The following is a 26,410-nucleotide window of genomic DNA, read 5'->3' on the forward strand; positions in this document are numbered from 1 at the left end:
AGTACTGCGGCGCGACATGCTGCAGCGCATGGCACTGCTGCACATAGCGTCGCGATATTCACTCACAGTGCCCCAAAGGTGGCACGACCCAATTTTGCCCCCTATCTCTTTCGTCATCCAGGGAGCTCTGAGTTTGGTTGCCCTACCTTTCCCCCTCGTAGGAATGTACCTTGACTGTACCCGAAGCATCTCTTTAAAGGCAGCCCATTGTTCGATTACAGTTTTTCCTGCCAATCTTTGATTCCAATTTACCCATGCCAGATTCATTCTCAACTCACTGAATCTGGCCTTCCTTCAATTAAGTGTTTTTACTCTAGATTGCTCCCTGTCATTTTTTATTGCTAATCTAAACCTTAAGATACTATGATCACTGTTCCCTAAATGTTCCCCTACTGGCACTTGCTCTGTTTGATCCACCTCATTCCCCAGTACCAGATCAAGCAATGCCTCCTTCCTTGTTGGCCCGGAAATGTACTGATCAAGAAAGTTTTCCTGAACACACTTGAGAAATTATTCCCCCTCTCTGTCCTTTACACTATTACTATCCCAGATAGCTGAAGTCCCCCATTATCACTATTCTAAAATTCTTGAAGCTCTCTGTAATTTCCCTCCAAATTTACTCCTCTATATCCTTCTCACTAGTTGATGGCCTATATAATACACCTAGTAGTGTAATAACACCTCTATTACTTCTTAACTCTAACCAAATAGATGCTGTCCTTGACCCCTCCAGGACATCATCTCTCTCCAGCACTCTAAAATCCTCCTTACTCAATACTGCCACCCCACCTCCTTTCTTAACTTCCCTATCTTTCCTGAACACCTTATATCCAGGAATAGTTAGTACCCAATCCTGCCCTTGTTTGAGCCAGGTCTCCAAATTCACCACAACATCATATTCCCATGTGGCTATTTGTGCCTGCAGCTCACTAACCTTATTTACCATACTTTGTGTGTTTACACACATGCACTGTAAACCTATCTTAGACCTTCTTGTATTCTCTCTTAGTCTATGCCATACTATTTGTTACTCTAGTGCTATCTGTCTTTCCCAATCCTTTGTGCACCTTGTTTCTCCTTTCTAATGCAACATCCTGGTGCCCATCCCTTTGCCAAGTTAGTTTAAACTCTCCCCAACAGCACTAGCAACCACCCCGCGAGGATATTGGTCCTGACTCTGTTGAGGTACAACCCGTCCGACCTGTACTTGTCCCACCTCCCCCAGAACCGGTCCCAATGTTCCAGGAATCTAAAGCCCTCCCTCTTGCACCATCTCTCCAGCCACACGTTCATCTGCTCTATCCTCCTATTTCTATACTTATTAGCTTGTGGCACTGGGAGTAAATCCGGAGAATAATACCTTTGAAGTCCTGCTTTTTAATCTCTTTCCTAGCACCCTGAAGTCTGCCTACAGAACCTCTTCTTCTTTCTACCTATGTTGTTGATACCACTATGAACCACGACCTCTGGCTGTTCACCCTCCCTCCTCAGAATGTTCTGCAGCCGCTCAGTAACATCCTTGACCCTGGCACCAGGGAGGCAACATACCATCCTGGAATCACGTCTGCGGCCGCAGAAACGCCTGTCTGCTCCCCTAACTATTGAACCCCCAACATTATTGCTTTCCCGATCTTCCACCTCCCTCCTTGTACAGCTGAGCCACCTGTGATGCCATGAACTTGGCTCTGGCTGTACTCCCCAGAGGAACCATCGCCCTCACCTGAATACCGGTTAGAGAGAGAGATGCACTCAGGGGACTCCTGCACTACCTGCTTGGTCCACCTTGTCTGTCTGGTGGTCACCCATTCCCTCTCTGCCTGCACACTCTTAAGCTACAGGGTGACCACCTCATGAAAGAGCTTGAGCTCCTCCAGCTGACGACACTTCCTGCAGACGTGGTTGTCCAGGACACGGGAAGCATCCTGGAGTTCCCACATGGCACAAGATATGCATTCCATGGGACTTAGGTGCCTTGCCATGCCTCTATTTATTAGACTATTAACTAACTTAACAGAAATAAACTCAAGACTTAAAAGCAAGAGACTCATCAGCTACTCACCAATCAGCTTCTTCCCTTGTGTTGATGTCACTTTAAGTTTTTTTTTACCTCGCTCCCTGACGCTCGCTCTCCCTCCGTACTCTGGGCTCACCTTTATTTCCGGTCGCTCCTCTCACTCTCCTGCAGGACCACTCTCGGGCCTATTAACTTAGAGTCCTTGGGGACTGTGGCTCCAAGCCTCCTTTTCCTTTGGACATCTCAACTGCCTTCCTCTTCTGCACCGATTCCTGCTCTCACCAAATTCTTCGACTCTGCTTGCGATCCACTCCGATTGCATTCACCCAGCTCTGTCTCCAAGCTCTGTGCTCAAGCTCAAATTTATACCATTTAAGTGATGACCTCCACTCTTCTTCATTCATTTATTCCCCTCACTATCTGACGAGTGAAACCTCTTGGGATAGTGTCAATGTAAGTATCAACTACAAAGAAAGGAAAATAGATACATGAAACTCCAGTGGTCAGTGCCCCTCCTCCCACCCCCAACAGACAGACCCTTGTCAACTTTCCCACTGACAAAGCCAGTGTTACCGAGTGGGCACTCGGCTTTGCGGCTCTGGCTAGCTTCCCACAGGTGCAGGGCATCATCGACTGCACACATGTGGTCATCAAGGCATCCCCCACATCACCCAGGAGTGTTTGTGAACCGCAAGGGCTTCCACTCCCTCAATATGCAGTGGGTCTGCAACCATAAAACGACCATCATGCATGTGTGCGCCAGATTCCCTGGCAGCTGTCATGACTCTTTCGTGCTGCGCCAGTCCACCCTCCCTCAGCTCTTCGGACCTCCAAACAAACTTACTGGAAATCACCTTGAACACTCCTTCATCAACCTTCAAATGAGATGTGTGCAAGGCTGCTTTAAATATGGAAACGGGGCATCGATGATGTCATCAGACCTGCTCCATTTAAGTGGGCTGGGAAACGCACATGACTGGTTTAATTGGGGCCATTAAGTAAGAGTCGCGCTGAGGAATGCGCTGCTCACAACATTGGGTTCCTGACCTGCTACACGGCCCGCATGCACACAACCCGACTCCAAGGTAAAGATTCCAGCCTATAAACTGAGATTAAATTATACCTTGAAATTATTTTCTTCTATCTGTTTGTGTTAATTCCTTCAACCAACACCTAAAACAAATTATCTGGTCATTTATTTCATTGCTGTTTGTGGGACCTTGTGTGAAAATTGGCCGCTGCATTTCCCTACATTACAACAGTGACTGCAATTCAAAAGTCATTCAGTGGCTGACATCCTGAGATTGTGAAAGGCGCTATATAAATGCAAGTCTTTCTTTTGCTGCCCCCAAATATTGACATTCTTTATTAACAGCCTTAGTCATTATGATGTCAATCTAACAGTTGGACAGCGACGCGTGATAAGAAGACAATGATAACTTTTCCTCAGTATGTCACTAGGATGTCCATTATCTTGTTTGTATGTAACAGTAACGGGCCGTATTTTGCGACCCCTACAGGTGCATACGAGGTGCGCACATGCCCGTAGGGGCCGTGCAAGTCTCGGGTTGATGCATGCGAAGTGCATGCGCTGAAACCCGGCACTTATGATCTGTCAAGAATCTTCTTGACACATCCTCTGCATCCCCAGAAAAAGGGCCTCTGCAGGTGAAGAGTTGCGCTATATGCCCAACTTCCGCTCATTGAATGCCTGTGACATTCTTACGCCTGGTAAAAGCAGGCATAAGGTCTGCTTTTACCAGCATAAGAGTTTTAAAAAATAGAATAGTAAAATGTGATCACTCACTTACACATTAAAAACCCTGTCCAATAAGGTAAGTTTATATTTAGCCCGGTTAAAACATAACATTTTTTAAAATTAAATTTCTGTTTAAAATATTTAATTAAATGCCATTTTAATTAATTTTATATGTGTAATTAAAAACATTTTTTATTTCATGTGTTCCTGTATTTTTTAAGTCATCTCCATTCATACTTATGACAGTTCCATACGTACAGAACTCCCTTCTTTCATTGGCTGGGCTGATCCATGTGATCCCAAGGGCGCTTGTGAACCGCATGCGCCCCGGGATACGTGGGCCTCTACACACTTCTACCAGGAGAGGCCCAGGATCGCAAGCCTCCATATCTCCCGGTCCACCAGGTAAATGCATAGATTTTTTGATGATCGGAGGCATCCGCTCACGGGAAGCCTCCGATCACAAATTCAGGCCCATAATTTTAACCTCTGCTTTTTGTTTCCTGATTTGTAAAGAGTGTCCGGAAGAAAAATGGAGAAATTTAAAGTGTCAGTAAATATTGGACCAACCAAAAAAGTCACATTTGAACTAACTTATGAAGAATTATTAAAACGTAACCTGGGGAAATATGAGATGAACATCAGAGTAAAACCCAAGCAGCTTGTCAATCATTTCCAGGTATATTTCTAAAGTAGCAACATTACTAATATATTTTAGTTTTGGCTGTGTTTGATTTTCCCAGTTGATGATGATTAAATTCTATTACATTTTGAATTGCTGTTTCCAGATTGATGTACATGTTTTTGAACCACAAGGCATTGCCTTCCTGGATGTTGATGCAAAGTTCCTAATAAATAATCTGACTTCAATTGTGAAAAAGACTCTTACTGCAACAAGGGTATGCGACTTTGTACATATTTTTTGTTTAAATAAAAGCTTTACTGGAACAATAACCGGATAAATTAACATTGAGTCACTGCTTCATTCAGGCGCACGTTACCTTCAAACCAACGTTTGAGCAACAGCGCAAGTGTCCCGATTGTCATGAAACAATTCTGGATGGAGACTTCATCATACAGTATGATGTCAATAGAGACCTGTCTGCTGGCAGTGTTCAGGTAATTGAAAATTATACTTAAAATGCAAGTCTCTGATGACTCTAATGATTTATTCTGATGATTTTTGATTTTATATTTTTTTCAGATTGTAAATGGATATTTTGTACATCATTTTGCGCCTGCGAATCTGTCCAGAATTCCTAAAAACGTAATCTTTGTGATAGACCACAGCGGATCTATGTCAGGGACTAAAATGCGCCAGGTAAGAAAAGTTTTTGGTGCGGTATGGAATGATGGGAATCCCTCTCTCTCTTCTTCCCAGGTCTTACATAACCTGCACCTAAAAGAGTGACTGACTTGATTCACACATCCAGCAATAGCAGAAAGAAGAAAAAAGCTTTCATTTATATAGCAGCTTTCACGACCTCAGGACGTCCCAAAGTGCTTTACAGCCATTGAAGTTTTGAAGTGAAATCACTGTTGTAATGTAGGAAACGTGGCAGTCAATTTGTACATAACCAGATCCCACAAACAGCAGTGTGATAGAAACATAGAAGATAGGAGCTGGAGTAGGCCATTCGGCCCCTCGAGCCTGTTCCGCCATTTAATGAGATCATGGCTGATCATCTAAATCCAGTACCCTGTCCCTGCTTTCTCCCCATATCCCTAGATCCCTTTAGCCTTAAGAAATATATCTAATTCCTTCTTGAATATATTTAATGAATTGGCCTCAACTGCCTTGCGTGGTAGAGAATTCCACAAGTTCACCACTCTCTGGGTGAAGAAATTCCTCCTCATCTCAGTCCTAAATGGCTTACCCCTTATCCTTAGACTGTGACCCCTGGTTCTGGACTCCCCCGCCATCGGGAACATCCTTCCTGCATCTAGTCTGTCGAGTCATAAGAACATAAGGAGTAGGAGCAGGAGTAGGTCATACGGCCCCTCGGGCCTGCTCCACCATTCAATAGGATCATGGCTGATCCGAATCTAGACTCATGTCCACTTCCCTGCCCTCTTCCCGTAACCCCTAATTCCCTTGTCTGCTAGGAAACTATCTCTGTTTTAAATTTATTTAATGTTGCAGCTTCCGCAGCTCTCTGGGGTAGCAAATTCCATAGATTTACTACCCTCTGAGTGAAGAAGTTTCTCCTCATCTCAGTTTTGAAAGGGCAGCCCCTTATTCTAAGATTATGCCCCCTAGTTCTAGTCTCACTCATCAGTGGAAACATCCTCACCGCATCCACCCGATCAAGACCCCTCACAATCTTATATGTTTCGATAAGATAGCCTCTCATTCTTCTGAACTCCAATGAGTAGAGGCCCAACCTACTCAACCTTTCCTCATACGTCAACCCCCTCATCTCCGGAATAAACCGAGTGAACCTTCTCTGAACCGCCTCGAGAGCAAGTATATCTTTTCTTAAATATGGAAACCAAAACTGCACACAGTATTCCAGGTGTGGCCTCACCAATACCCTGTATAACTGCAGCAAGACCTCCCTGTTTTTATACTCCATCCCCCTTGCAATAAAAGCCAAGCCACTGAGTGCGAGTCAGCAGAGAGTGCTATGAGTTTGAGTAAGTGTGTGAGTTCTTTAATTGTTATTTCTCTTTAAATCATTCTTGAAAAGATTACTTAAGCAGTTTAAGTAAAGGGGAAAAGTTAAATATTTGGGATTCTGTTGGTTTAAGAAGAGTAAAACAAGGTTACACTGCAGTAGGAGTAAATTGGCACAGCAGGCAGTGGAAACCAGTTTTCTAACCAAGCAGCAGGGGTGACTCATTTGGCTGTAAACAAACAAACAGTATAAAAAGACCAGTCCCAGTGCGAGTCATCAAAGAGTTCTGTGAGTTTGGGTAAGTGTGAGTTTGGGTAAGTAGGGTGTTAGGTGCTCTTTCCAAACTTTAACTCTGTGGGTTGTAGTTAATAAGGCCTTTCTGGTGCAGAGTGACTGTTGGTAAACCATTTAACTGGTGTAACTAGAGGGATTGATTTAAATTAAATCCAATTAATTAAAGGGGATACTAGCATCTATAATCGGGCAGAGGGTGTCCATAACTAACAATAAAAAATTTAATTAATTACATAGAATGGAGCAGGTGATGTGTTACTGTTGCGAGATGTGGGAGCCGGTAAACCCCATTGAGGCTCACGGTGATTACGTCTGTGACAAGTGTCTGCTGCTACAGGAACTCCAGCTCCGTGTTGATGAGCTGGAGTCTGAGCTTCAGACACTGTGACACATCAGGGAGGGGGAGAAGTACCTGGACTCTGTGTATCAGGAGGTGATCACACCTATGAAGTTAATTAATTCAGATGTAGCCCATGGTCAGGGACAGGACGGTGTGACTACAAGTGAGGCAGGTACGGGGATCCAGGAGGTAGAGCTGGAGGAGCCGCAGCCCTTGCTCTTGTCCAGCAGGTTCGAGGTTCTTACTCCCTGTGGGGACGGGAGCAGGGACTGCAGGGAGGATGAGCAACCTGGCCACAGCACCGTGGAACGGGGGGCCATTCAAGAGGGGGGAGTAACTAGAAATGTTGTAGTGGTAGGGGATAGTATTATTAGGGGGATAGATAGAGTTCTCTGCAGCCGAGAGCGAGAGTCCTGAAGGCTGTGTTGCCTACCCGGTGCCAGGGTTAAGGAAATCTCTTCTGGGCTGGAAAGAAACTTGCAGTGGGAGGGGGTGGATCCAGTTGTCATGGTCCATGTTGGTACAAACGACGTAGATAGGACTAAGAAGCTGGTTCTGTTAAAGGAGTATGAACGGCTAGGGGTCAAATTAAAAAACAGAACCTCAAGGGTAATAATCTCTGGATTATTACCTGAGCCACGAGCGAATTTGGCTAGGACAAATAAAATTAGAGAGTTAAATGCGTGGCTCAAAGACTGGTGTGGGAGAAATGGGTTTTGCTTCCTGGGACACTGGCACCAGTACTGGGGCAGGAGGGAGCTGTTCCGTTGGGACGGGCTTCACTTGGCCAGCGCTGGGACTAGAGTCCTGGCGGATCTTATAACTAGGGTTGTAGAGAGGGCTTTAAACTAACTAGTGGGGGGGGGAGGTTCCTAGAGAGCAAATAATAAAAATGACAACAGAGAAGGTCATAGACTTAGGTAGCAGTGGGGAAATTAAAAACCAGAGCGTGTCAGGAAGGGGCAGAAGGTATGGAGTAAAAGGTAAAGTAATAAAAAGGGCAAAAGCAGGAACTAAGTATCACAAAACATATTTGAAAGTTCTCTATCTGAATGCACGTTGCATTCGTAACAAAATAGACGAGTTAATGGCACAAATAACTACATATGGGTATGATCTTGTGGCCATTACAGAAACATGGCTGCAGGGTGACAATGCCTGGGAATTAAACATACCAGGTTATTTAACGATCAGGAAGGACAGGCAGGAAGGAAGGGGAGGTGGGGTGGCTATGTTAATAAAGGAAGGAATCACTGTAATACAGAGAAATGATATTGGGTCAAAAGATCAGGATAATGAAACAGTTTGGGTGGAGGTAAGGAATAATAAGGGGAAAAAAACACTAGTGGGCGTAGTCTATAGGCCTCCGAACAGTTGCAACTATGTTGGACGGAGTATCAATCAGGAAATAGTTGAGGCTTGTAATAAGGGAACATCTATAATTATGGGGGATTTTAACTATCATATTAATTGGACAAATCAAATTGGGCAGGGCTGCCTTGAGGATGAGTTCATTGAGTGTATTAGGGATGGGTTTCTTGCGCAGTATGTAACTGAGCCGACCAGGGGGCAAGCAACCTTAGATCTGGTCCTGTGTAACGAGACAGGATTAATTAAAAATGTCCTAGTAAAGATCCCCTTGGAATGAGTGACCATAACATGGTTGAATTCCATATTCAATTAGAAGGTGAGAAGGTTGGATCTCAAACAAGCGTGCTAAGCTTGAATAAAGGAGACTATGAAGGTATGAGAGCGGAATTGAGTAGAGTGGATTGGGAAAATAGATTAAAGGGTAAGACGATACATGACCAGTGGTGTACATTTAAGGAGTTATTTTACAACTTCCAAAAAAAGTATATTCCACTGAGAAGAAAAGGGTGTAAAAGAAAAGACAGCCATCCGTGGCAAGTACACAGATCCCTGAAGGCGGCGGAACAGGTGGATAAGGTGGTAAAAAAGGCATATGGGGTACTTGCCTTCATTAGCCGAGTCATAGAATATAAGAGCAAGGGGGTTATGATGGAGCTGTATAAAACACTGGTTAGGCCACAGCTGGAATACTGTGTGCAGTTCTGGTCGCCACACTACAGGAAGGATGTGATAGCTTTGGAGAGGGTGCAGAGGAGATTCACCAGGATGTTACCAGGGCTGGAGCGCTTCAGCTATGAAGAGAGACTGGGCAGATTGGGTTTGTTTTCCTTGGAGCAGAGGAGGCTGAGGGGGGACATGATTGAGGTGTACAAAATTATGAGGGGCATAGATAGGATGGATACTAAGGAGCTTTTTCCCTTAGTAGAAGGGTCAATAACTAGGGGGCATAGATTCAAGGTAAAGGGCGGGAGGTTTAGAGGGGATTTGAGAAAGAACTTTTTCACCCAGAGGGTGATTGGAGTCTGGAACTCACTGCCTGAAAGGATTGTGGAGGCTGGAACCCTCACAACATTCAAGAAGCATTTGGATGAGCACTTGAAATGCCATAGCATACAAGGCTACGGACCAAATGCTGGAATATGGGATTAGATTAGACAGGGCTTGATGGCCGGCGCGGACACGATGGGCCGAAGGGCCTCTATCCGTGCTGTATAACTCTATGACTCTATGACTCTATAAAGAAATTAAGGATAGTATTCGACTAAAAACAAGGGCATATAAGGTAGCCAAATCTAGCGGGAGGATAGAGGATTGGGAAAACTTTAAAAGACAGCAAAAAATAACAAAAAGATTGATTAAGAAAGGGAAGATAGATTATGAAAGTAAATTAGCAAAAAATATAAAAACAGATAGTAAGAGTTTTTATAGTTATATAAAAAGAAAAAGGGTGGCTAAAGTAAATGTTGGTCCCTTAGAGGATGAGACCGGGAAATTAATGGTGGGAAATGTGGAGATGGCAAAAACACTGAATGAATATTTTGTATCAGCCTTTACAGTAGAGGACACTAAGAATATCCCAACACTGGAAAAACAGGGGGCTATGGGGGGGAGGAGCTAAACACGATCAAAATCACTAAGGAAGTGGTACTCGGTAAAATAATGGGACTCAAGGCGGATAAATCACCTGGACCTGATGGCTTACATCCTAGGGTCTTGAGGGAAGTGGCGGTAGGGATTGTGGATGCATTGGTAATAATTTTCCAAAACTCCCTGGACTCAGCAAAGGTCCCGGCAGACTGGAAAACTGCTAATGTAACACCCTTATTTAAAAAGGACAGTAGACAGAAGGCTGGAAACTATAGACTGGTTAGCCTAACATCTGTGGTAGGTAAAATTTTGGAGTCCATTATTAAGGAGACATTAACAGGGCATTTGGATAATCATCATTTAATAGGACAAAGTCAGCATGGTTTTATGAAGGGGAAGTCATGTTTGACAAATTTGCTGGAGTTCTTTGAGGAAGTAACATATAGGGTGGATAAAGAGGAACCAGTGGATGTAGTGTATTTAGACTTCCAAAAGGCATTTGACAAGGTGCCACACAAAAGATTATTGCTTAAGATAAAAAATCACGGGATTGGGGGTAATATTCTGGCATGGATAGAGGATTGGCTATCTAACAGAAGGCAGAGAGTTGGAATAAATGGTTCATTCTCAGAATGGCAATCAGTAACTAGTGGTGTTCCGCAGGGGTCGGTGCTGGGTCCCCAACTCTTTACAATCTATATTAACGATTTGGAGGAGGGGACCGAGTGTAACATATCAAAGTTTGCAGATGATACTAAGATGGGAGGGAAAGTAGTGAGTGAGGAGGACATAAAAAACCTGCAAGGGGACATAGACAGGCTAAGTAAGTGGGCAGAGATTTGGCAGATGGAATACAATACTGGAAAGTGTGAGGTTATGCACTTTGGCAGGAAAAATCGTAGAGCAAGCTATTATCTTAATGGCAAGAAACTGGAAAGTACTGAAGTACAAAGGGATCTGGGGGTCCTGGTGCACGAAACTCAAAAGGTTAGTATGCAGGTGCAGCAAGTGATTAAGAAGGCCAATGGAATGTTGGCTTTCATTGCTAGGGGGATAGAATATAAAAATAGGGAGGTATTGCTCCAGTTGTACAAGGTATTGGTGAGACCGCACCTGGAATACTGCATACAGTTTTGGTGTCCATACTTAAGAAAAGACATACTTGCTCTCGAGTCAGTACAAAGAAGGTTCACTCGGTTAATCCCGGGGATGAGGGGATGGACATATGAGGAGAGGTTGAGTAGATTGGGACTCTACTCATTGGAGTTCAGAAGAATGAGAGGCGATCTTATTGAAACATATAAGATTGTGAAGGGGTTGGATCGGGTGGATGCGGGGAGGATGTTCCCGATGATGGGTGAAACTAGAACTAGGGGGCATAGTCTTAGAATAAGGGGCTGCTCTTTCAAAACTGAGATGAGGAGGAACTACTTCACTCAGAGGGTGGTAGGTCCATGGAATATGCTGCCCCAAAAAGCTGTAGAAGCTACATCATTACATAAATTTAAAACAGAAATAGACAGTTTCCTAGAAGTAAAGGGAATTAAGGGTTACGGGGAGCGGGCAGGAATTTGGACATGAGTCTAGGTTCGGATCGGACATGGCCCTGTGGGTAGCGGAGCGGGCCCAGGGGCCGTGTAGCCTGATCCTGTTCCTATTTCGTGTGTCTAATTCTGTTAGATTCAGGAGATGTTTCTGTGATAGTAGATTGGCGGTTAGGATCAGATCAGCCATGATCTTATTAAATGGCGGAGCAGGCTCGAGGGGCCGATTGGCCTACTCCTGCTCCTATTTCTTATGTTCTTATGTTCTTATGTAAGATTCCATTGGCCTTCCTGATCACCTGCTGCACCTGCACACTAACTTTTTGTGTTTCATGCACCAGGACCCCCAGATCCCTTTGTAATGTAGCACTTTGCAGTTTCTCTCCATTTAGATAATAACTTGCTCTTTGATTTTTTCTGCCAAAGTGCATAACCTCACACTTTCCAATATTATATTCCATCTGCCAAATCTCTGCCCACTCACTTGGTCTGTCTATGTCCTTTTGCAGGTTTTTTATGTCCTCCTCACTCACTGCTTTCCCTCCCATCTTTGTATCGTCGGCAAACTTGGATACGTTGCACTCGGTCCCTTCCTCCAAATCGTTAATATAGATTGTAAAGAGTTGGGGTCCCAGCACTGACCCCTGCGGAACACCACTAGTTACTGATTGCCATCCTGAGAATGAACCATTTATCCCAACTCTTTGTTTTCTGTTAGATAGCCAATCTTCTACCCATGCCAGTATATGATCCCCAATCCTGTGATTTTTTATCTTGATCAGTAATCTTTTGTGTGGAACCTTGTCAAATGCCTTTTGGAAGTCCAGATACACTACATCCACTGGTTCCCCTTTATCCACCCTGTATGTTACGTCCTCAAATAATTCGAGCAAATTTGTCAAACATGACTTCCCCTTCATAAAACCATGCTGACTCTGTCCTATTAAATTATGTTTATCCAAATGCTCTGTTACTGTTTCCTTAATAATGGACTCCAACATTTTGCCAACCACAGATGTTAGGCTAATTGGTCTATAGTTTGCAGCTTTTTGTCTACTTCCCTTCTTAAATAAGGGTGTTACATTAGCAGTTTTCCAATCTGCCGGGACCTTTGCTGAGTCCAGGGAGTTTTGGAAAATAATCACCAATGCATCCACAATCCCTACCGCCACTTCTCTCAAGACCCTAGGATGTAGGCCATCTGGTCCGGGGGATTTATCCGCCTTAAGTCCCATTATTTTACCAAGTAAGAATCTCCTTAGTGATTTTAATCGTGTTTAGCTCCTGCCCCCCCCCATTGCCCCCTGTTTGTCCAGTGTTGGGATATTTTTAGTGTCCTCCACTGTAAAGACTGATACAAAATATTTGTTCAGCGTCTTTGCCATCTCCATGTTCCCCACCACTAGTTTCCCGGTCTCATCCTCTAAGGGACCAACGTTCACTTTAGCCACCCTTTTTCTTTTTATATAGCTGTAGAAACTCTTGCTATCTGTTTTTATATTTTTTGCTAGTTTACTTTCATAATCTATCTTCCCTTTCTTAATTAATCTTTTAGTTATTGTTTGCTGGCTTTTAAATGCTTCCCAATCTTCTATCCTCCCACTAGATTTGGCTACTTTATATGCCCTTGTTTTCAGTCGGATACTATCCTTTATTACTTTACTAAGCCACGGATGGCTGTCTTTTCTTTTACTCCCCTTTTTCCTCAGTGGAATATATTGATCTTGAAAGATGTGAAATATCTCCTTGAATGTAGACCACTGCTCTTGTACCGTCTTACACTTTAATCTGTTTTCCCAGTCCACTTTAGTCAATTCTACTCTCATACCTTCATAGTCTCTTTTATTTAAGCTCAGTACGCTGGTTTGAGATCCAACTCTCTCACCCTCAAACTGAATTTGGAATTCAACCATATTATGGTCACTCATTCCAAGGGGATCCTTTACTAGGACATTTTTTATTAATCCTGTCTCATTACACAGGACCAGATCTAAGATTGCCTGCCCCCTGGTTGGTTCAGTTACATACTGCTCAAGGAACCCATCCCTAATACACTCTATGAACTCTTCCTCAAGGTTACCATGCCCAATTTGATTAGTCCAGTCAATATGAAAGTTAAAATCCCCCATGATTATAGCTGTTCCCTTATTACAAGCCCCAACTATTTCCTGATTTATATACTGACCAACAGAGTTGCAACTGTTAGGAGGCCTATAGACTATGCCCACTAGTGACTTTTTCCCCTTATTATTCCTTATCTCCACCCAAACTGTTTCACTATCCTGATCCTTTGACCCAATATCATTTCTGACTATTGCAGTGATTCCATCCTTGACTAACATGGCAACCCCACCTCCCTTTCCTTCCTGTCTGTCCTTCCTAATTGTCAAATATCCTTGTATGTTTAGTTCCCAGTCATGATCATCTTGCAGCCATGTTTCCGCAATGGCCACCAGATCATACCCATGTGTAGTTATTTGTACCATCAACTTGTCTATTTTGTGACGAATGCTGCGTGCATTCAGATAAAGAACTTTAAATATGTTTTCTGACAATTTCTTCCTGCTTTTACCCCTTTTACTATTTTACCTTTATCATTATACATTCTGTCCCTTCCTGACATGCTCTGGTTTTTAATTCCCCCACTGCTACCTTGCTCTATTGCCTTCTCCGCTGTCATTTTTATTTTTCGCTCTCTTAAAACATCCCCCCCACTAATTATTTTAAAGCCCTCTCTACAGCCCTAGTTACTCGATGATGCGCTATCAATTACTCATAAAAGACTGAGAGTTAAGAGAGTAACTAAAGGCTTTTATTAACAAAATGAAGGTCTGCCTCGAGTGGTCGACCGGTCCAGAATACAAAGGGGGCTGGGGAGCAGTCACCTTTATACTAGGACTTGTGGGAGGAGTCAGCCGAGGCATGTCCAGGCATGTACACAGTGGAATACAAACAGTGGTTTACCACACTCGATTCGCCAGGATTCTAGTCCCAGCACTGGCCAAGTGAAGTCCGTCCCAACGGAACAGCTCTCTCCTGTCCCAGTACTGATGCCAGTGTCCTAAGAAGCAAAACCCATTTCTCCCACACCAGTCTTTGAGCCACGCATTTAACTCTCTAATTTTATTTACCCTAGCCAAATTTGCACGTGGCTCAGGTAGTAATCCAGAGATTATTACCCTTGTGGTTCTGCTTTTTAATTTGGCCCCTAGCTGCTCAAACTCCCTCAGCAGAACCTCTTTCCTTGTCCTATCTATGTCGTTGGTACCAACATGGACCACGACAACTGGATCCTCCCCCTCCCACTCCAAGTTTCTCTCCAGCCCAGAGGAGATGTCCTTAACCCTGGCACCGGGCAGGCAACACAGCCTTCAGGACTCTCGCTCTCGGCTGCAAAGAACCCTATCTATCCCCCTAACGATACTATCCCCTACCACTACAACATTTCTTTTAACTCCCCCCACTTGAATGGCCCCCTGCTCCACGGTGCTTTGGCCAGGTTGCTCATCCTCCCCGCAGTCCCCGTTCCGATCCTCACAGGGAGTAAGAGCCTCAAACCTGTTGGACAAGAGCAAGGGTTGCTGATCCTCCAACACTACCTTCTGGATCCCCGTACCTGCCTCACTTCTAGTCACACCATCCTGTCCCTGGCCACGGACTACATCTGAATTAATTACTCTAATTGGTGTGACTACCTCCTGAAACACAGAGTCCAGGTAACTCTCCCCCTCCCTGATGTGTCTCAGTGTTTGAAGCTCGGATTCCAGCTCATCAACACGGAGCCGGAATTCCTCAAGCAGCCAGCACTTACTGCAAATGTGATCACCGTGAGCATCAATGGTGTCCACCAGCTCCCACATACTGCAGCAGCAACACATCACCTGCTCTCCCATTCTATGTAATTAATTAAATTTATTAATATCATTTTTAAATACCCTCTGCCCCGATTTTAGATGATGAATATCACACCTTAGAAACTATAAACCACAGAGTTTAAGTTTAAAAAGAGAGAAATACTCACCAACCAATCACTTACCTGCTTTCTGGTGACGCCACACTTCGATTATTTTTTACCTCTCTCCTTCCCTTTGAGTTCCGAGTTCGGAGACTGGTACGCCTTACCTGGTCTCTGGAGCCTTTTATAGCCCCGCTGCTGCCGCTGACTTCCCATCGACGCTCTGAGGCCTTACCTGGTCTCTGGAGCCTTTTATAGCCCCGCTCTGCCGCTCGAGTTTCCCGCCGACGCTGTTAGAATTTTGTAAGTTTCAATGAGATCCCCTCTCATTCTTCTGAACTCTAGCGAATATAAACCTAATCGACCCAATCTCTCTTCATACGTCATTCCTGCCATCCCAGGTATTAGTCTGGTGAATCTTCGCTGCACTCCCTCCATGGCAAGAACATCCTTCCTCAGATAAGGCGACCAAAACTGCACACAATACTCAAGGTGTGGTCTCACCAAGGCCCTGTACAACTGCAGCAAGATATCCTTGCTCCTGTACTCGAATTCTCTCGCTATGAATGCCAACATACCATTTGCCTTCTTAACCGCTTACTGCACCTGCATGCTTGCCTTCAGCGACTGGTGCACAAGGACACCCAGGTCTCGTTGCACTTCCCCTTTTCCCAATCTATTGCCGTTCAGATAATAATCTGTCTTCCTGTTTTTGCCACCAAAGTGGATAACCTCGCATTTATCCACATTATACTGCATCTGCCATGCATCTGCTCAATCACCCAACCTGTCCAAATCATACTGGAGTTTCTCTGCATCCTCCTCACAGCACACACGTCCACCCAGCTTTGTGTCGTCTGCAAACTTGGAGATATTACATCTAGTTCTCTCATCTATATATATTGTGAATAGCTGGGATCCTAGCACCGATCCCTGAGGTACCCCACTTGTCACTGCCTGCCACGTGGAAAAAGACCAGTTTATTCCAACTCTTTGCTTTCTGTCTGCCAACCAGTTCTCTATCCAAGTCAGTACCTTACCCCCAATCCCATGTGCTTTAACTTTGCACACCAATCTCTTATGCAGGACCTTATCGAAAGCCTTCTGAAAGTCCAAATACACCACATCCACTGGCTCACCCTTATCTATTCTACCAGTTACATCCTCAAAAAATTCCAGTAGATTAGTCAAGCATGATTTACCTTTTGTAAATCCATGTTGACTTTGTCCGAGCCTGTCACTGTTTTCCAAGTGCTCTGCTATTACATCTTTTATAATGGACTCTAGCATTTTCCCCACTACCGACGTCAGGCTTACCAGTCTATAATTCCCCTTTTTCTCTCTACCACCTTTTTAAAATGGGAACTGCTCCAGAGTCTATAGAATTTTGGAAGATGACCAGCAATGCATCTACTATTTTTGGGGCCACTTCCTTACGTACCCTAGGATGTAGATTATCTGGCCCTGGAGATTTATGGGCCTTCAATCCCATCAATTTCCCTAACACCATTTCCCTACAAATACTGATTTCATTCAATTCCTCCCTCTCATTAGACCCTATGTTCCCCGACACCCCTGGGAGGTTATTTGTGTCCTCCTTCATGAAGACAGAACCAAAGTATGTATTTAATTGGTCAGCCATTTCTTTGTTCCCCATTATAAAATCCCCTGATTCTGACTGCTAGGGACCTACGCTTGACTTCAATCTTTTTCTCTTCACATATCTATAGAAGCTTTTACAGTCAGTTTTTATGTTCCCCGCAAGCGTACTCTCATACTCTATTTACCCCCTCTTAATTAATCCCTTTCTCCTCCTTTGCTGAATTCTAAACTGCTCCCAATCCTCAGGTTTGCTGCTTTTTCTGGCCAATTTATATGTCCTCTCCTTGGATCTTATGCTATCCTTAATTTCCCTTGTTAGCCACGGTTGAGTCACCTTTTTTGCTTTATTTTTCTGCCAAACAGGGATGAACAAATTCTGTAGTTCATCCATGTGATCTTTAAATGTTTGCCATTGCCTATCCACCGTCAACCCCTTAAGTAACGTTCCCCAATCCATCCTAGCCAACTCGTGCCTCATACCATCATAGTTTCCTTTATTTAAATTCAGGATCCTAGTCTCTGAGTCAACTACTTCACTCTCCATCTTAATGAAGAATTCTAGCATATTATGATCGCTCCTCCCCAAGGGGCCTCGCACAACAAGATTGCTAATTAATCCTTTCTCATTACATATTACCCAGTCTAAGATGACCTGATTTCTAGTTGGTTGCTCGACATATTGGTCCAGGAAACCATCCCGTATACACTCTAGGAATTCCTCCTCCACAGTATTGTTACTAACTTGGTTAGCCCAATCTATATGTAGATTAAAGTCACCCATGATAGCTGCTGTGCCCTTATTGCACGTGTCTCTAATTTCTCGTTTAATGCCATCCCCAACCTCAGCATTACTGTTTGGGGTTCTGTATACAACTCCCACTAACGTTTTCTGCCCCTTGGTATTTCTCAGCTCTACCCATACAGATTCCACATCATCAGAGCTAATATCCTTCCTTACTATTGTGTTAATCTCCTCTTTAATCAGCAATGCTACCCCACCTCCTTTTCCTTTTTGTCTGTCCTTCCTGATAATTACCAGATAATCTGTTTTAGTGATGTTGGTTGAGGGATAAATATTGACCAGGACACCAGGGAGATCTCCCCTGCTCTTCTTTCAATTAGTGCCATGGGATTTTTTTTACATCCACCTGAGATGCAGACCGGGCCTCGGTTTAGCATCTCATCCGAAAGATGGCACCTCCGACAGTGCAACATTCTCTCAGTACGTCACTGGAGTGTCAGCCTAGATTTTGTGCTCGAGTCTCCTTCAGACTCGGAGGCAAGAGTGCTGCCACTGAGCCACAGATGACAGCACATGTTCAAATGTGTAACGGCTGCAGCGGCACTTCCCTCTGCTCGCCACCTGAGGGCGGTTTTTGAGGCCTCGGTGCACTGCTGCCGTGCCTTTTGGGCCCCTCTCCTCACCTGTTTCTCGAGTAATTGGTCTCATCAGAGTAATCAGGCTAGTTAATAAAGTTGTTCGGTTTTGTCCCTGTTTTGTCTCTGTGCCTCTGGCCTCACCTGTGTGTTGTTAAAGTATTTGTCTCCCTGTCTCATTTGAATAATTATGTCACGTGACCACTCTGGCCTGTATTTAAGCTTCCTGTTTCCTGTCCTCTTTGCTCAGTCCTGGGTTCGCCTGCCTGCAAGTAACAGCGCTGGCTGTGTCTCTGGCGTTCTCGAGTCTCTGTGTTTTCGAGTCTCAACTGAATCTCCTTTCGAGTGTTACCATGTCTCTGTGTTTTCGAGTATCAAGTGAAGCATCTTTCGAGTTCTACCTGGTCTCGAGTCCTTGGATAGGTTTCCTGCGCTTGGGTCCACTACTGAAACCCTAGCAAAATGGCCCCATGAATGCACGGCCCCGTGACAAAATGGTCACTGGGAAGCAGATGAAGTGTTCCAGGTAAAAGTATCCCTCTGACTATTCCCTCCCTGTGTGTGGGCGCACCTTCATTCAGTGCCTCCCCACAACAGCTGACGGAAATGGGCATCTCGGTGGCATGAAGGATTGGGTCTGTCTACCTGACCTCTGTGGTACTCTGCATTGGCACTTCAGTGCACTGTTCCAGCAGTAAGGAAACACTATTGATAACAAGCGTGCCATCAGGTGATTGATTATCAGTCAATAGGACCAGAAACACTGATTAATTCAGTCCAGCATATGAATTTCCACTGATAGACAGAGAGCACACGTGCATCCTTGCTTTGGATCAATAGGAAATAATGGATCCATATTCACTCTAACCTAACAAAGGCCACAATTAAGAGTGTATGCAGATGGCTTACTAGATTAAATATAGACTACAACATGTTGTACTCCTACGTTCTTAAAGTGATATTGTTAATAAAGCAATATTTGGCTTATAAATTTATAGGACAGATAATGAGCCCCATTGGACAATTGGCTACTAGACGCCTGCAAAAATGTGAGGCACAAAGTACAGATGGCCCTACATTAAGAGACGGCCGCTTAGGAGCAAAGCTATATTTTGATGGTTATCTCACCCCGCCCCCACTGCACAACATGCAGACAAACATTCTTGAAACAAAGCAGAAATGCTGGAAATACGCAGCATCTGTAAAAAAAAAAGACAAGCTAATGTTTTGGCAAACATTTTGTTCATTTCATGAATATAGCATCATCTATTTAGTATGAATCTCTTGCAAATGAGTTAAACACAGAGTTAAATTCTACATTGCTACTTCTGATTTAAGGAATTAACAACAACAATTTCTACAGTTCCCACAGCGTGTTTCTTAAATCTACTTGAGTGCAAGTGAATTTTAAATGATTTGGTCATAGTTGCCGGTGCACCCTCTTATTCATTGGGTGTTTGTCTGTGATTCATAGGGGCCATCTTCATGGCACAGCAACATGTCGAGAAAATGGCATCAAAGCCCGTTGTGCACAACAGTTAATGTGATTGTTAAAGTTCACACTCTTAAGTTACAGTTGCTAACTGATGTTTCATCCCTTCCAGACAAAGCAAGCTCTTATCAAAATTTTAGATGATATGGACACAAAGGATCATTTTGCAATTATTATCTTCGATCATCATGCTGAAACATGGAGAAATTCCCTTTTTCAAGCAACTCCGGACAATGTGGTTGAAGCTAAAGCATTTGTGCAAACCATTTCGGCCAGAGGAGGTAAAGATTACTGTTTTCATCAGTAAACAGAGAAAATTTATTGTTCTATACTTTTCAAAATCAGTCAATGGAGAATACTTATTCTTCAAAGTATATCCCCATTTTTCTCTGTAAGAAGCTTATATTCTTAATTATTTCTATTTTTAAAATACCAATGTATCACAATTAAAAGAAAAAACGTTTTTTTTAGCACTTTTCACATCCTCAGGATGTCCCAAAGCACTTCTCGGCCAATAAATTACTGTTGAGGTGTAGTCACTGTTGTTATGTAGGCAAATGTAGCAGACAATTTACACACAGCAAGGCCCTACCAGCAGCAATGAGAGAAATCACCAGTCAGTCTGTTTTTGGTGGTGTTGGTTGAAGCTCAGATGTTGACCACGACTCTGAGAGAACTCCCTGCTCTTCTTCAAAAAGTGCCATGGGATCTTTTACATCCAGCAGAACAGGCAGATAGGGCCTTGGTGTAATTTCTCATCTGAAAGACAGCACCTCTTACTCACCAATAACCTGCGCACTGATGCCCAGTTTGGGTTCCGCCAAGACCACTTGGCTCCTGACCTCATTACAGCCTTGGTCCAAACATGGGCAAAGGAGCTGAATTCCAGAGGTGAGGTGAGAGTGACTTCCCTTGACATCAAGGCAGCATTTGACCGAGTGTGACAGAGGAACCCTAGTAAAACTGAAGTCAATGCGAATCGGGGGAAAAACTCTCCACTGGCTGGAGTCATACCTAGCACAAAGGAAGATGGTTGTGGTGATTGAAGGTCAATCATCACAGCCCCAGGACATCGCTGCAGGAGTTCCTCAGAGCAGTGTCCTAGGCCCAACCATTTTCAGCTGCTTCATTAATGACCTTCCCTCCAACATAAGGTCAGAAATGGGGATGTTCGCTGATGATTGCACAGTGTTCAGTGCCATTCACAACTCCTCAGATAATGAAGCAGTCCATGCCCACATGCAGCAAGACCTAGACGATGTTCAGGCTTGGGCTGATAAGTGGCAGGTAACATTCACGCCACAGAAGTGCCAGGCAATGACTATCTCCAGCAAGTGAGAGTTTAACCAGTGCCCCTTGACATTCAATGGCATTACCATCGCCGAATCCCCCACCATCAATATCCTGGGGGTCACCATTGACCAGAAACGTAATTGGACCAGCCACCAAAATACTGTGGCAGCAAGAGCAGGTCAGAGGCTAGGTATTCTGCGGCGACTGTCTCACCTCCTGACTCCCCAAAGCCTTTCCACCATCTACAAGGCACAAGTAAAGAGTGTGATGGAATACTCTCCACTTGCAACTCCAACAACACTCAAGCAGCTTGACACCATCCAGGACAAAGCAGCCCGCTTGATTGGTACCCCATCTACCATCCTAAACATACACTCCCTCCACTACTGACGTACCATGGCTGCAGTGTGTACCATCTACCTGATGCACTGCAGCAACTCGCCAAGGCTTCTTCAGCAGCACCTCCCAAACCCGTGACCTCTTCCACCTAGAAGGACAAGGGCAGCAGGCACATGGGAACACTACCACCTCCAAGTTCCCCTCCAAGTCACACACCATCCTGACTTAGAATTATATCGTCGATCCTTCATCGTCACTGGGTCAAATTCCTGGAACTCCCTACCTAATAGCACTATGGGAGTACCTTCACCACACAGACTGCAGCGGTTCAACACCACCTTCTCAAGGGCAATTAGGGATGGGCAATAAATGCTGGTCTTGCCAGCGACGCCCACATCCCATAAACAAATTTTTAAAAACCTCTGTCAATGCAGCACTCCTTCAGTACTGCACTGAACTATCAACGTAGATTGTGTGCTCAAATTCTGGTCTGGGGCTTGAACACACAACCTTCTGACTGAGGCACGAGTACTACTACTGAGCCAAGCGGACAGTATGTTGGAGTGTATTGTCCGTGTCATTTTTAAAAAACTAACACCTAGAAATGTGTTGCCACCACACCTGTTTTTCAAACGTAAAACAGACACCTAACCATCCAATATGGTGTGCAGCTCACACGTGCTCATTCCACGCTTGGAAGTGTGCTGCCTGCCATATTGGGCCAGAATCCTTTGTAGGCATCTAGGGTGCACCAGAAGAATTTAAACTGCTTATTAATATATTTAAATAAGCATCCTACACTTGTTGTAGTACCCTTTTGTGAAATTGGTCTGTCCTAGAGCTTGACTCACCACGTGATAAACACACTCAGCAACTTTGACACTAACAGGCAGCATGGACCCTTCCACAGAGCTATTTAAAGAGCTCATCCACTATACACAGGTTCATTGCGGGTTTGTCCTTCTAGGCTGCTGGTTAACTCCTCGGCATCTTTTTGGCCTATTTTCTGACTTCTACAACTGATTTCTGAATTCTCCTAAGAAGTTTCTGCATGTGCTGGACTGCTTTTGGCTGCCTTCAAATCAATTTTGCAGCAGTCATGAATGGTCTGGTAGGTCTGCCTCTGGGGCTAGAGGATGATGGGGAGCAGCCAAGAAAACAGGAGCGAGCAGGAGCAGTGAGCAGAAGAGGGAGGAGGAGCTGGAGGGCACTGCGCAAGAGGCCATACCCACAGCTGGTCTTCAGGGAGCACTTCTCCAGCTTAACTTCAGTGAGGAGCAATGTGTCAGGCGCCTTTGCTTCACAGAGGAGACTATCACCAGGCTAAGGCACCTGCTGCAACCACAAGTCGAGCCTCGAACCAAGCCATGGACAACACTGCCTGTGGCTGTCAAGGTCACCGCGGCCGTTAACTTTTATGCAACAGGCAGCGTTCAGGCTGCAGCAGGTGACATCGCCCAGTCTGCTGTCCACCGTTGTATCTGGGAGGTGCAAGACGTTCTGATTGTCTGACAGTTTATAGAGTTCAGACTCGTGGAACAGACAACACAAAACCCAATGAATCTGTGAAACGTCTTTGACTTAAAAATCAACAAGAGGTTACCAGAATACAAACTATACTCAATTCATGTACTTATCACACCAGCATCTAAAATCATTTACTTGAAGCTCAGGCGATTATAAGAAAAACCACATACATTCTATTCACCAGATGAGAGGTCAATTCAACGATGATAGACGTATGACTAACTTTAACTGGCAACTGACCAAGTCACCATCGACTATAGCCCTGACTGCAGCGCTGAATGTTTTGAAACAGTACCTTTTATACCCCAAAATTTGGCAATCTTCCCACTGCGTACGTTTCCCAACTATACGGCATAATGGTCGGCAGTTGTTTCCCAGACCCTCTTATCACTAGTCCGTCAGGCAACTGTGGGCCTTCAAGACTAGGTACATTCTATAGTCTGAAGATGTTTCTGTTATTGCACTGATTTCACAGTCAATAGTCTGTTCCCACAGAATTTCAATAAGCTTGTTTTCCATATCTGTTGAAAGACAATTGGCAGCTTTTACAGCTTACAAGTCAAACAGTTTATTTTGCAAAGTTCTCACAGCAACCAGTCTTTGTCCTCGCGAAGCATGATGGTAAAATTTGGTCAACTTCTACAGCAAATAGTGTGTTCTACAGAGGTCACTGGAGCTTGCTACATCTTTTTCCCAATGCACAGAGCAAAGCATGATGAAAGAACACTAAGCTTTTCCCGCATTGCAGGCTTCCCTCGCGTGCAAGGTGCCATAGACTGCACCCACATTGCCTTGCATTCTCCCCTTCACCAGCCTGGTACCTTTATGAATGGAAAGGGATTCCACTCCCTCAATGTCTAGCTGGTTTGTGACCACAGGCAGCACATCATGTATGTCTGTGCCCAGTTTCCTAGCAGCAGTCATGAATCATTCATCCTGTTCCACTCCATTCTGCTGCCTTTATTACAACCAGGCCGTTGGGTCACAAGCTGGCTACTGGACTACCAGGGCTATTGCCTTCAGACATGAAGGACACTTCAGATAGCTGTGGTCAGTGACCTTGACAGAGGTGTGTCCACATTTTCAGCACCTGAAATGAAAGGGACGGACGAGGGTTAGCTTTAAGTGTGAAGGGCGAGCAGAGTTAGAAGTGGCTGCAGCTTGTCCTGCAGAGTGTGTATGGAGAGATGGAAGTAAAAAGGGAAAAAGTGGATAAGGTGTGAAGAAAACCTGCATGACGTTTCCTCCAGCGCCGTCACTCATTATGGCCATGTTCGTATGACTCTCCCCCTGCCCATGATGGCCAGCACATTTTCTTCCGCAGGGTAGAGGATAAGCAGGCGGGCTCGGCCTTCTCCGATTGCAGGCTCCTGTCGCAAGTTGTGTGTAACCTTCTTCTGCAAGAAAGAATAGTGTGTCTTCATGGCATCCTTGTGAGGGGTTTAGACTGTATCCCTCATGGTGGTATAGTTCATCTGTTGTGTGTAAGATGTGAGGTCTGGGAAAGTGAGGGTTGCAGTAGTGGTGAGATTGGGAAGTGCAGAGAGAAAGAGGTGGACTGAAGTGTGTTGCAGTGATTTTGGAAGAGTGAAGGGAAGCGGGGAGGGGAGTATTGTGAGTAGCGAGGCTGCAGATGGTGCAAGTATGAGGCGAGAGTTGTTGAGGTGATAGGCAAGATTCATACCTTGAGAACACTGGTGAGGTCATTGAACTTCTTTCGGCATTTCAGCCATTTCCTCGGAACTCAGTTCCTGGCATTAACTTCCTCGGCAATCTCTTGCCACTGGCAGTGGAGATGTTTGTGGGAGTGATTTCTGCCCCAAACAGGATCTGTCTCCTCCTGTCCACTACCTCCAATGCTGAATCAGATAATTTGGTTGCTCTCTCTGGATCTCGGGCTGACTCTAGCAGAGTGACTTTTGGCCAGTCCACTTTCTGCTGGTGGATCAGAGCACTGGCAACCTGCCCTGACTCGGTGGAGTCCAAGTCTTTGGATGTGGGCACACTTACAACCTGTTTTGCTACACTCCAGAATTTTATCCCAGTGAAAATTGTTAAAAACTGGTAGTCAACTCACACTTTAACATCTGAAATTTAGTTGCCCAACTTATATTTTGGTAGCATGGCACAGCCAGGTAAAATTCTACCCCAGACTGCAAAATGTTCAAAGACAAAGTGATATTTTCTTTTGTTACAGGAACAAATATAAATGATCCTATGCTGGAAGCAGTAGAACATCTGGACAAGGCCCATAAAAAAAAAGAACTGCCTGAAAGAAGTGTCTCCATGATAATTTTGTTAACTGATGGTGATCCAAATGAAGGTTAGTAATATTATATCTCTGTGTTGTGAAGGTCTGTCTAACTGAACTGAAGCTCAAAACTGGACAGGGAGAAGGTAGGCCTGAGACAGGCAATATCGGGGCTTGTGTTCTGATGCTACTGATGAAAAATTCTTTGAAAACATAAATAAAGCCACTAATGAGGTTTATAAACAAACTGTCAATCTATTTTGGCTTATGTTTGAAAAAAATAGTAACTCATGATTTCGATACCAATCCTTATGATTTTTAAGAGTTTGTCTCATGATTTATGGGATGGTGGGGTTGGCATTACTGATTATGTTTGTTTATTTTTATTACAGGAGAATCAAACCCAACAAAAATCCAGAATAATGTTAAAAATGCCGTAAAGGACAGGTACAACGTGTACTGCCTTGGGTTTGGTTTTGACGTTAAGTACAATTTTCTGGAGAAAATGGCACTGGATAATAACGGTGTCGCGCGGCGAATTTATGAGGATTCAGATGCTCCCTTACAGCTCCAGGTACAATGGTTATTAGATGCTTACAGATATTGGCTCACTTACTATGGCCCAGAATTTCCTCAGAGCTGCTCCCACTGCTGCTGTAACTTCACCGTAAGTGCGGCGGAAACCCTGTTGATGCTTGTGAACTGGATTTCCACCGCACTTCCGGCAAAGTTATAATGAGAGAGCGGGAGCATCTCTGAGGAAATTCCCAGCATTTTGCTCACCTCTGCCTTGAGTCATTTTGTGTACTGGGTGGTATTAAATGTATAATAACTGGTAACTCGTGTCTTGTAAATCTGCTGCTGAGTTGCAGTAAAAACAGTCAGAAACGCTACAGCTGTTTAATCCAATCTTAGTTCCACTTGAGGTGTTGGATATAAAGCCCAATGAACATTAAGGAATTTCCCCCTGACTGATAACAACCACCTGATGAGAATCTCCTGGTTTATTCGGTGATAAAATGAAATTCCAGTTAGGTGCTGAGTTTG

The 26,410-nt window shown here is 44.3% G+C and overlaps 1 protein-coding gene across 6 annotated transcripts in view; it reads left to right on the top strand.

Moving 5' to 3' along the window:
• The window catches only part of LOC147111195 (inter-alpha-trypsin inhibitor heavy chain H3-like), a 219,260-nt gene that overhangs the window by 10,807 nt on the left and 182,043 nt on the right, over positions 1-26,410 (top strand). For all 6 annotated transcript variants that reach the window (XM_086001845.1, XM_086001849.1, XM_086001848.1 and 3 more), the window contains 7 exons: positions 4,290-4,452; positions 4,562-4,672; positions 4,764-4,892; positions 4,978-5,094; positions 20,066-20,234; positions 25,310-25,435; positions 25,756-25,937. In XM_086001845.1, the coding sequence (XP_085857971.1) occupies positions 4,290-4,452; positions 4,562-4,672; positions 4,764-4,892; positions 4,978-5,094; positions 20,066-20,234; positions 25,310-25,435; positions 25,756-25,937 (997 nt within the window). The remainder of the gene's footprint in view (positions 1-4,289; positions 4,453-4,561; positions 4,673-4,763; positions 4,893-4,977; positions 5,095-20,065; positions 20,235-25,309; positions 25,436-25,755; positions 25,938-26,410) is intronic.

The sequence above is a fragment of the Somniosus microcephalus genome, chromosome 11 (assembly GCF_052327205.1).
Source record: "Somniosus microcephalus isolate GS21.2 chromosome 11, FLI_Smic_1.0, whole genome shotgun sequence".
Lineage (NCBI taxonomy): Eukaryota > Metazoa > Chordata > Chondrichthyes > Squaliformes > Somniosidae > Somniosus > Somniosus microcephalus.